The sequence below is a fragment of the Rhinichthys klamathensis genome, unplaced genomic scaffold, assembly GCF_029890125.1.
Source record: "Rhinichthys klamathensis goyatoka isolate OS25496 unplaced genomic scaffold, OSU_Roscu_1.1 h1tg000326l_1, whole genome shotgun sequence".
Lineage (NCBI taxonomy): Eukaryota > Metazoa > Chordata > Actinopteri > Cypriniformes > Leuciscidae > Rhinichthys > Rhinichthys klamathensis.
The window spans coordinates 145,001-156,481 of NW_026606841.1; the positions used below are offsets into that span (position 1 = coordinate 145,001).

At 45.6% G+C, this 11,481-nt stretch overlaps 2 protein-coding genes across 2 annotated transcripts in view; one reads left to right on the plus strand and one right to left on the minus strand.

The window, feature by feature from the left end:
• psmb6 (proteasome 20S subunit beta 6) overlaps positions 1-4,697 on the plus strand; it is a 4,845-nt gene extending 148 nt beyond the window's left edge. The window contains exons 2-6 of the mRNA XM_056271864.1: positions 1,253-1,320; positions 1,395-1,526; positions 1,975-2,104; positions 2,779-2,923; positions 4,508-4,697. Coding sequence (XP_056127839.1) covers positions 1,253-1,320; positions 1,395-1,526; positions 1,975-2,104; positions 2,779-2,923; positions 4,508-4,635 — 603 coding nt within the window. The 3' untranslated portion in view covers positions 4,636-4,697. The remainder of the gene's footprint in view (positions 1-1,252; positions 1,321-1,394; positions 1,527-1,974; positions 2,105-2,778; positions 2,924-4,507) is intronic.
• Positions 4,698-5,973: 1,276 nt separating this feature from the next.
• Positions 5,974-10,277, minus strand: LOC130105727 (platelet glycoprotein Ib alpha chain). The gene is made up of 2 exons (XM_056271860.1): positions 9,898-10,277; positions 5,974-8,070 (listed from the first exon to the last, which is right to left on the minus strand). Exons 1-2 carry the CDS (start codon positions 10,199-10,201, stop codon positions 6,071-6,073), a joined length of 2,304 nt encoding a protein of 767 aa, XP_056127835.1. The 5' UTR covers positions 10,202-10,277; the 3' UTR covers positions 5,974-6,070.
• Positions 10,278-11,481: the final 1,204 nt, after the last annotated feature.

Here is an 11,481-nt window from a genome sequence, read left to right on the forward strand (position 1 = left end):
ATAATTATCAGAATAATCGTAATTAGTTGAGTTATGGTGTCGAGAAACGCGTTTATTAGGACATAGATGGACGAAACTCGGTGAATGATGCAGCAGAACTGAACGAGTCTCGTTATACAATAACATTTAACTTACCTGAAATATGAACTTGACTCATATTTGATGAAGGTCGCATCATTGATCCTGTGTGATTTTCTTCCTGTTTATTACAGTGAAGCTGCTTTGGTATATAAATAAATGTGACGTGATTTGGAATATAGTTTCATTAATCTGTATAGTATAATTAATGCGAAAACGCATATTGAATATAACATTTATTGTTACACCCAATTTAATCAAAACTAAACATTGAGTTGAATGTTCATCATTTAGTCATTCATTGAGCAGAATTATTTTCAGTAATATCTTAATTTTATATTGAATTTATTTTAATAATCTTTATTTTAATATATTTTAATCTTAAATAATATATAAATAAATTAATGTTAAATACTTTAAGTAAATTATTTTAAATAGTTTAATTTTTAAAAATTAAATGCATTTTTAAAATTTAATTCCATAAATTTAAAAATTACGTTAAATATTAATAAATACTTTAAATAATTTAAATAAATAATTTTATATAGTTTAATATTTTAAGATTTAAATACATTTTATGTAAGTTAAATAATTACAAACAGTAAGTTAAATATTTTTTAATCATTTAAATAGCTACACTTTTAATAATTAAATAATGTTTAATTATTGTTATTGATGATAAAATTCTTAGTTTTCTGTTATTAATTTCAAAGTAATATCTAAGGCCTGGTATCACAGACAGGGTTTAGATTAAGCCAGATTTAGGCTTTAGTTCAATTAGGAAATTTATAAACTTGCCTTAGAAAAGCGCTTTACTGATGTGCAAAACAACGGCACTGACATCTTTTAATATGCTTTCAGTTAAAGCAGCGTAAACATGGTTAGTCTGGGCCAGTTTAAGCCTGGTGTGTGAGGTTAGTCTGGGCCAGTTTAAGCCTAGTGTGTGAGGTTAGTCTGGGCCAGTTTAAGCCTAGTGTGTGAGGTTAGTCTGGGCCAGTTTAAGCCTAGTGTGTGAGGTTAGTCTGGGCCAGTTTAAGCCTAGTGTGTGAGGTTAGTCTGGGCTAGTTTAAGCCTAGTGTGTGAGGTTAGTCTGGGCCAGTTTAAGCCTAGTGTGTGAGGTTAGTCTGGGCTAGTTTAAGCCTGGTGTATGAGCTGTGTGTGCTGTTGTGTTCAGACCACCATCATGGCGGTGGAGTTCGACGGAGGAGTCGTGATGGGCGCCGACTCTCGCACCACCACCGGGTAAGTGACGCTGCTCATGAGTAGAGCTCGCGGGTTGATGATTGTGTGTAACGGATTGTGTGTGATGTGTGCAGCGCTTACATCGCCAACCGCGTGACGGATAAGCTCACGCCGATCCACGAGCGGATCTTCTGCTGCCGCTCCGGCTCCGCGGCCGACACACAGGCCATCGCTGACGCCGTCACGTACCAGCTGGGCTTCCACAGGTACACACCGGCACTCCCACTCCACACACACCGGCACTCCCAATCCACACACTCCCACTCCACACACACCGGCACTCCCAATCCACACACTCCCACTCCACACACACCGGCACTCCCACTCCACACACACCGGCACTCCCACTCCACACACACCGGCACTCCATACACCCCGGCACTCCCACTCCACACACTCCCACTCCACACACTCCCACTCCACACACTCCCACTCCACACACACCGGCACTCCCACTCCACACACACCGGCACTCCCACTCCACACACACCGGCACTCCCACTCCACACACACCGGCACTCATGAACACAGAAGAGAGAGATTGTATTATGCTGCAAATATCGAACAGTTTAGATGACCCTGACACTCTCTCTCTGACCTCTGACCCCTGTCCTCTCTCTGACCTCTGACCCCTGTCCTCTCTCTGGTCTCCAGCATCGAGCTGGACGAGGCTCCTCTGGTCCAGACGGCAGCGAGTCTCTTCAAGGACATGTGCTACAGATACAGAGAGGAGCTGATGGCCGGCATCATCGTGGCCGGATGGGACAAGCGGAAGGGTGGACAGGTGTGTGTGTGTGTGTGATGGGACAAGCGGAGGGGTGGACAGGTGTGTGTGTGTGTGTGATGGGACAAGCGGAGGGGTGGACAGGTGTGTGTGTGTGATGGGACAAGCGGAGGGGTGGACAGGTGTGTGTGTGTGTGTGATGGGACAAGCGGAGGGGTGGACAGGTGTGTGTGTGTGATGGGACAAGCGGAGGGGTGGACAGGTGTGTGTGTGATAGGACAAGCGGAGGGGTGGACAGGTGTGTGTGTGATGGGACAAGCGGAGGGGTGGACAGGTGTGTGTGTGATGGGACAAGCGGAGGGGTGGACAGGTGTGTGTGTGTGTGTGTGATGGGACAAGTGGAGGGGTGGACAGGTGTGTGTGTGTGTGTAATGGGACAAGCGGAGGGGTGGACAGGTGTGTGTGTGATAGGACAAGCGGAGGGGTGGACAGGTGTGTGTGTGATGGGACAAGCGGAGGGGTGGACAGGTGTGTGTGTGTGATGGGACAAGCGGAGGGGTGGACAGGTGTGTGTGTGTGTGATGGGACAAGCGGGGGGTGGACAGGTGTGTGTGTGATGGGACAAGCGGAGGGGTGGACAGGTGTGTGTGTGAGATGGGACAAGCGGAGGGGTGGACAGGTGTGTGTGTGTGTGTGATGGGTGTGCGCTCATCTGACTGTGTGTGTGTGTGCAGGTGTACACAGTGCCTGTGGGAGGGATGATGACCCGGCAGCCGGTGTCGGTCGGCGGATCCGGCAGTAGTTACATCTACGGTTATGTGGATTCAAACTACAAAGCAGGAATGACCAAAGAGGAGTGTCTCAAATTCACTGCAGGAGGTCAGACACTCACTCACTCACTCACTCACTCAATCACACACTCACTCACTCACTCACACTCACACACTCACTCACTCACTCACTCAATCACACACTCACTCACTCACTCACACACTCACTCACACACTCACTCACTCACTCACTCACTCACTCACTCACTCACTCACTCACACTCACTCACTCACACACTCACTCACTCACTCACTCACTCACTCACTCACTCACTCACACTCACTCACTCACTCACTCACACACACACTCACTCACACACTCACTCACTCACACACTCACTCACTCACTCACTCACTCACACACACACTCACTCACACTCACTCACACACTCACTCACTCACTCACTCACTCACACACTCACTCACTCACTCACTCACTCACTCACACACACACTCACTCACACACACACTCACTCACACACTCACTCACTCACTCACTCACTCACACACACACTCACTCACTCACTCACTCACTCACTCACTCACTCACTCACACACACACTCACTCACACACTCACTCACTCACACACTCACTCACTCACACACTCACTCACTCACACACTCACTCACACTCACTCACTCACTCACACACTCACTCACTCACTCACACACTCACTCACTCACACACTCACTCACTCACTCACTCACACTCACTCACTCACTCACACACTCACTCACTCACACTCACTCACTCACACACTCAAACACTCACACACACACACTCACTCACTCACTCACACACTCACACACACACACACACACTCACTCACACACTCACTCACTCACTCACTCACACTCACACACACACTCACTCACTCACACACTCACTCACTCACACACTCACTCACACACTCACACTCACTCACACACTCACTCACTCACTCACACTCACTCACACACTCACTCACTCACTCACACACACTCACACACACACTCACTCACTCAATCACTCACACACTCACTCACACACACACTCACTCACTCACTCACTCACACTCACACACACACTCACTCACTCAATCACTCACACACTCACTCACACACACTCACTCACTCACTCACTCTCTCTCTCACTCCTTGATCCTTCAGAAATCACTCTAATATGATGATCTGATGCTCAAGAAACAATGATGATTATCAGTAATATTTTTGTGGAAACTGTGATATGCCACCAGTTTGGTGTCCTTGATTAATGAAAGTATTACTTTCTTTTTTAAATTTTACCAAACATTTGAATTTAAAACTTTTGAACTGTTTTCAACATTATAATGTCTTGATCATCCGATCCTCATATTAGAGTGATTTCTGAAGGATCATGTGACACTGAAGACTGGAGTAATGATGCTGAAACTCAGCTTTGATCACAGGAATAAATTACACTTTACTGTATATTCACATAGAACACAGCTGATTTACACTGGAGTAATATTTCACTGTTTTACTGTATTTTTTATCAAATAAATACAGCTTTGATGAGCAGAAGAGACTTCAGAAACATAAAATAAAAAAAATCATACAAATCTTTTCATCAGTCATACCATGTCTTGACATACGCGTGTGTGTGTGTGTGTAGCGCTGACTCTGGCCATGGAGCGAGACGGCTCGAGTGGAGGAGTGGTGAGGCTGGCGGTGATCTCTGAGCTGGGAGTGGAGAGACAGGTGATCCTGGGGAACCAGTTACAGCAGTTCTCCACCGTCTGAGTCTCGGAACTCAGCACATGTTCGGCAGTGAAGCTCAATAAACATGACTTCTCACAACTGTTTGGTGTTTACTGGTTTAATTCAAGATCCCAGTTTCAGTGGACGTGCTTTCGCTTGTACATTTGTAAAGATAAGATGTGCGTTTGGGGGCGGGACTGTCTGACGGACCAATGACAGACGAGATCTGTTTCACATATTATGTTATCTTTACAGTTGAAACTGACTGTCTCATATTTGAAGATTGCATCATTGATTTTGATTATAATTATTAAGAGCTGAGTTTTGAGCAGACTTTTAAAGATAACAGAGTTATATACAGTCAAACCAACAATTATTCAGACACCAGAGATCATTTTTGACATGTTTCTACTAGTGTGTGCAGGACACTATTTTGCTCTCCTCACTTACATAAATGAACTATAAAGTAAACTGTACGAAGAATATTTGGGTATAATATGTCAGTGACTACCAGTAACATTTGGGAGCAGAACTGATTCCTCCACTTTGAGCTGATCATGTTCTGCTGAAGTGTGTTTTCTGTAACTGCTAATGCTCTTTTTACACACACACTGAACAACATGAAGCATTGCTTGGTCACTGGTTGAGCTAAACTGGTATTCTCTAATTGTGTAGTTAAATTTAACAGCTGACAGATATTCAACATAATTCATGTGTGAGAGTCTAACAGAAGGACGGACAAAACCAGTCAAATATCCACTGATCTGAGAACTGAGTTCTGCTCATGTTTATAAACTATAGCGAATAAACTGATGATGTGAGAAGTGTTGAAGGAGTCTGAATACATTTGGGTTTGACTATAAAAGCGGGAGATTATTCCAGACCTTTATATGAAACTGGGAATTGGTCTAAAGATGTCCTAAAAACTATGATAATGGAATGCTGAAAAAGGCATGATATTTTTCTTTCAATAAACAAACTTATTTTAATTTGATTTAGATGTAAAGGTGATTCATATACCAGCTCAAGTGAGATTACTAATAACAGGCTACTTTTTGTGTTTAATTAACAGTGTTACTTTTTTAACTAGTACTAATAATAAGTTTACAGCATATTCATCAAGCGTGTGAAGCCACTGGACATGAACTGGAGAAATGCATCTATGCTGCAAAAAAAAGGTTCTTCCTCAGATATTTGTACTGGAAAAAAAGACAAAAATACAAAGCATTCTTAAATCAAGATACATTTACTGGTGAAGCAAAATGACTGAAGATATTAAGTCTTGCTTTCTGTAAAAATGATCAAAACTAAGTGAGTTTACACTAAAAACAAGAACATATATCTAGCAGAGGGATCAGTAAAATAATGTTCTCAAGTTAATTTTTCTGTAGCTGCATTGAAACAATTTATTGGCTTGGAATCAACAATCAATATTTGAGCGTTAACAGACAAAACCAAGTTCGTATCCAATGACGGTTCACTCCTGAGCGACAGAGGAGAGCTGGCCAATCAGAGAGCAGGACCTCTGATAGACCACGCCCTCATCCCCCAGTTCCCATTCCCCAACCACCCACTGCATCTCTCGCTGTGTTCCTCTCTCCTCCCTCAGGATTAGACTATAGCGGGCGGTCGACCCCTCTCCGCTCCGCACACACTCTCCCTCTCTCCTTCCGTCTGCCTCCTCTTCCTCTCTCCATCCGTCTGCTTCCTCTTCTCGGCTAATCACCCTGTGCAGGGTCTTCCTGAACACTTCCCCGCTCATCGCCGGCTCCCGCTCCTTATCTCTCGCTCCGCCTGCTACAGAAACCAGCTCTACTTTGGAAGCAGCATCTCTCCCTTTAGTGTGGTGTTTCTGCTCTTCCGGCGGGTTGATGAAGAGGACGCTTCGGAACACGGCTTGAACGTCTCTGAGCTGTTTTAGGGGTATAAAGCTCACGCGCTCACCTTCATCCTCCCTTCGCTGTGCGTGTTCAGTGTATCTGTACGCCTGTAGGGTGACCCCGTCGCTGTCCGAGCGAGGCAAGCCGTGATGCTTGAGCCACCGGCTGACGGTGAGGTGGTTCCTCAGGAGCCAAACACACAGGACACATGACGTGAGAGCCGATAGCAAACACAACAACACGAAACCGGCAAATAACCACCAGCACCACGGCAGGATCCTTCCACCCGCACCACGAGCATCTGCCCAGTGCGGACCGACACTAGTGGGCGGTTCTGTTTGGGGAATGATCCGCTCAACGGTTGGTGGTTCGGTCTGGACCGTGATCGTTGTTCTGGAGGATCCGGTGGTACTTTGACCTTGGGATCCGGCAATAATGGGTCCAATGGTTGGTGGTTCAGTCTGGATCGTGATCGTTCTGGAAGTGTGCGGTTCAGATCCGATGGTACTTTGACCTTGGGATCCGGCAGTAATGAGTCCAATGGTTGGTGGTTCAGTCTGGACCGTGATCGTTGCGCTAGAGGAGTGAGGATCCAGTCGGGAAGTACTTTGATCATAGGATCTGGCTGTATAGGGTCCAACGGTTGGTGGTTCGGTCTGGATCAAGATCGTTCTGGAAGTGTGCGGTTCAGATCCGATTGTACTTTGCCCTTGGGATCCGGCAGTAATGGGTCCAGAAGTTGTGGGTTGGTACGGGTCAGTAATCCTGGTGTTTGATTGTGTTGTGTAGGCAAGTGATTCAGTGGCGTCTGGAGTGGGAATCTCTGGACTAGTCATTGGATTCAAGCTAAAAAGCTCCCACGTGGTCCAGAATTCAGACCTTGTTTTACTCCAGGACTCAGCTCTGACCCAGGACCAGGTGGGGGTCCAGGATTTGGTGGAAGCGGGCAGGAGGGTGATGTCGGTGGTGTCGTGTGGAGCAGGAGGGGTTTGAGGGCTGGAATTTGGTTTAGCTGGGATTATAGTAGGAATGGGTTTGAAATCCCAGTCTCCGTTGGGGTAGAGAGGTGGATCTGGAGGGCAGAAGTCGTTCTCTTCCAGTTCAATGATGGGCCGTTGGAATAGATGAGGTGGCCCAGAACACACAACACTGTCGGCGGCGGGATCGAGGCCGTTCGGTCCTTCATGCTTGTAGACGTTGTGCTCCTGGTCGCTCAGGTAGCTGTGGAGATAACCTACAGCACAGCTGCAGATCCAGGGATTATAGGACAGGAAAACGTACGGTAACTCGGGTTTAGACGAGAAGAACCTGTCGGGCATCAGCGAGACGCTGTTATTCTCCAAATCAAACGTCTTCAGGCTGCTGGAAGACACTCGCTCCAGGAGGCGAGCCGGCAGGGCGGGAAGCTTATTCTGAGAGAGATTGATGATCTCCAGACGTGGGAGTTCGCTGAAGGTGGCGTCGTGAAGGGAACGGATCTGGTTGGCGTCCAAGAAGATCTCCATCAGGTTCGGAGCGCAGCGGAACACCAGTCCTCCCAAACCAGTTAACCTGTTACCAGACAAACGCAACACGCTCAGGTTCCCCAACTCTGGACCTGAAAGAGATACACAGTTTAAGTTGAGATCTCCTCTGAGACTCTTGCAGTTCTTGGGACTCTCTCTGTGACTGAGACTTTCTCTGTGACTCTGAGACTCTCTCTGTGACTCTGAGACTCTCTCTGTGACTCTGAGACTCTCTCTGTGACTCTGAGACTCTCTCTGTTACTCTTGAGACTCTCTCTGTGACTCTTGAGACTCTCTGTGACTCTGAGACTCTCTGAGACTCTCTCTGTTACTCTTGAGACTCTCTCTGTGACTCTGAGACTTTCTCTGTGACTCTGAGACTCTCTCTGTGACTGAGACTTTCTCTGTGACTCTGAGACTCTCTCTGTGACTCTGAGACTCTCTCTGTGACTCTGAGACTCTCTCTGTGACTGAGACTTTCTCTGTGACTCTGAGACTCTCTCTGTGACTCTGTGACTCTTGAGACTCTCTCTGTGACTCTGAGACTCTCTGAGACTCTCTCTGTTACTCTTGAGACTCTCTCTGTGACTCTGAGACTTTCTCTGTGACTCTGAGACTCTCTCTGTGACTGAGACTTTCTCTGTGACTCTGAGACTCTCTCTGTGACTCTTGAGACTCTCTCTGTGACTCTGAGACTCTCTCTGTGACTCTTGAGACTCTCTCTGTGACTCTGAGACTCTCTCTGTTACTCTTGAGACTCTCTCTGTGACTCTGAGACTTTCTCTGTGACTCTGAGACTCTCTCTGTGACTGAGACTTTCTCTGTGACTCTGAGACTCTCTCTGTGACTCTGAGACTCTCTCTGTGACTCTGAGACTCTCTCTGTGACTGAGACTTTCTCTGTGACTCTGAGACTCTCTCTGTGACTCTGTGACTCTTGAGACTCTCTCTGTGACTCTGAGACTCTCTGAGACTCTCTCTGTTACTCTTGAGACTCTCTCTGTGACTCTGAGACTTTCTCTGTGACTCTGAGACTCTCTCTGTGACTGAGACTTTCTCTGTGACTCTGAGACTCTCTCTGTGACTCTTGAGACTCTCTCTGTGACTCTGAGACTCTCTCTGTGACTCTTGAGACTCTCTCTGTGACTCTGAGACTCTCTCTGTGACTCTGAGACTCTCTGTGACTCTTGAGACTCTCTCTGTGACTCTCTCTGTGACTCTGAGACTCTCTCTGTTACTCTTGAGACTCTCTCTGTGACTCTTGAGACTCTCTCTGTGACTCTTGAGACTCTCTCTGTGACTCTGAGACTCTCTCTGTGACTCTGAGACTCTCTCTGTGACTGTGACTCTCTCTGTGACTCTTGAGATTCTCTCTGTGACTCTGAGACTCTCTCTGTGACTCTGAGACTCTCTCTGTGACTCTGAGACTCTCTCTGTGACTGAGACTCTCTCTGTGACTGAGACTCTCTCTGTGACTCTTGAGACTCTCTCTGTGACTCTTAAGACTCTCTCTGAGACTCTCTCTGTGTGACTCTTGAGACTCTCTTTGAGACTCTCTGTGACTCTTGAGACTCTCTCTGAGACTCTCTGTGACTGAGACTCTCTCTGTGACTCTTGAGACTCTCTCTGTGACTCTGAGACTCTCTCTGTGACTCTGAGACTCTCTCTGTGACTGAGACTCTCTCTGTGACTGAGACTCTCTCTGTGACTCTTGAGACTCTCTCTGTGACTCTTAAGACTCTCTCTGAGACTCTCTCTGTGTGACTCTTGAGACTCTCTTTGAGACTCTCTGTGACTCTTGAGACTCTCTCTGAGACTCTCTGTGACTCTTGAGACTCTCTCTGAGACTCTCTGTGACTGAGACTCTCTCTGTGACTCTTGAGACTCTCTCTGAGACTCAACTGCAGTGCTGAGGCTTACCTGGCGGCTCCAGCGTGGTGATGAGATTGTGGCTCAGGTCCAGCTCGTGCAGTTGTGTGAATCCAGAATACGAGGACCAGGACAGAGAACTGAAGTGGTTTCCTGTGAGAACCAGAACCTGCGTGTCGGGCTTGATCCCGTCAGGAACCGTCGTCAGGCTCTGGCCCACACAGCTCACGCGGGGCCGGTGGTCCTGGTTCCTGTCCGCCGGACAGCTGACGCTCATGACGACGCAGCACTGCATCATGAGGAAGACGAAGCGTCGCATCACGACAACTGGAAGAAACCAGACATTTTTAAGCATAGCTGCCAATATATAATACAGTCTAACAAAACAAAAGAAAATAAAGACGCTATTTGTTCAGTGACATTATTTTCTTCCCAAACTCTCACTAATGTAACATGATTTTTTTGTGTGTGTATTTTGTCATCTTTATTTTATTTTAATTTGAAGTACACTACTGTTCAAAACTTTGGGGTCAGTAAGAAATAAACATTTTGGTAACACTTTATTTCAATATATTATGTAGTCTACTTTAGACATTATAGTCTAACTATAAGTAACTTTGCAGCTACATGTCAGCTAACTGTCATTAGAGTATTAGTAGCCTGTGCTTAATATCTGCTAACTCTTTACTGTGATGCTCCTCAACAGATATTCTACTGACTATAAGTAACTTGGCAACTACAAGTCAACTTATTCTCCTAACCCGAACCCGAACCCGAACCCTATCAGTCTATGAGAGTTAGCTGACATGTAGTTGCAAAGTTACTTATAGTTAACGAGTTCGTTTGCCCATAAAATCTTTAAGATATTAGGTTAAACTTATTTGGCTTGCTGTCCGCTGGAGAGGGGCTCGATGAAGCAGCTTCAACTCGAGCTCTGATATACCCCCCAGTGGCTAAATGTAGGACCTGTTAATTAAAGGGCAAGGTACCTAAGATGAAGGTGGAGTTTGGGGAGGTGGAGGGATACTGGAACAGCTGATACTAGGGAGAGGTAAGCGGCTGCTTATATACTCTGTTTGTTGATTGAAAGATTGGATGGGCTCGCTCCTCCCTAATTTACGTTTAGGAACTTCATTTAGTAGAATGTCTAAAGTGGACTATAGAAATAAAGTGGAACCAAATATTTCTATTAATCAAGGATGCATTATAAATTACAAGTGACAGTAAAGACGCTTATTAAAGATTCTATCTGAAATAAATGCAGCTCTTTTGAACTTTCTATTCATCAAATAATCCTGAAATATGACGGTTTCCACAAAAATATGAACAGTTTTCATCACTGATAATAATCATAAATGTGTCTTGATCATCAGATCCTCATATTAGAGTGATTTCTGAAGGATCATGTGACACTGAAGACTGGAGTAATGATGCTGAAACTCAGCTTTGATCACAGGAATAAATTACACTTTACTGTATATTCACATAGAGAACAGCTGATTTACACTGGAATAATATTACACTGTTTTACTTTTGATCAAATGAACGCAGCTTCGGTGAGCAGAACAGACACATCATGACAGGAAGATTTTCTTTCCTACAGAATGAGAATTCGTACTTGAATGTTCTTGAGAA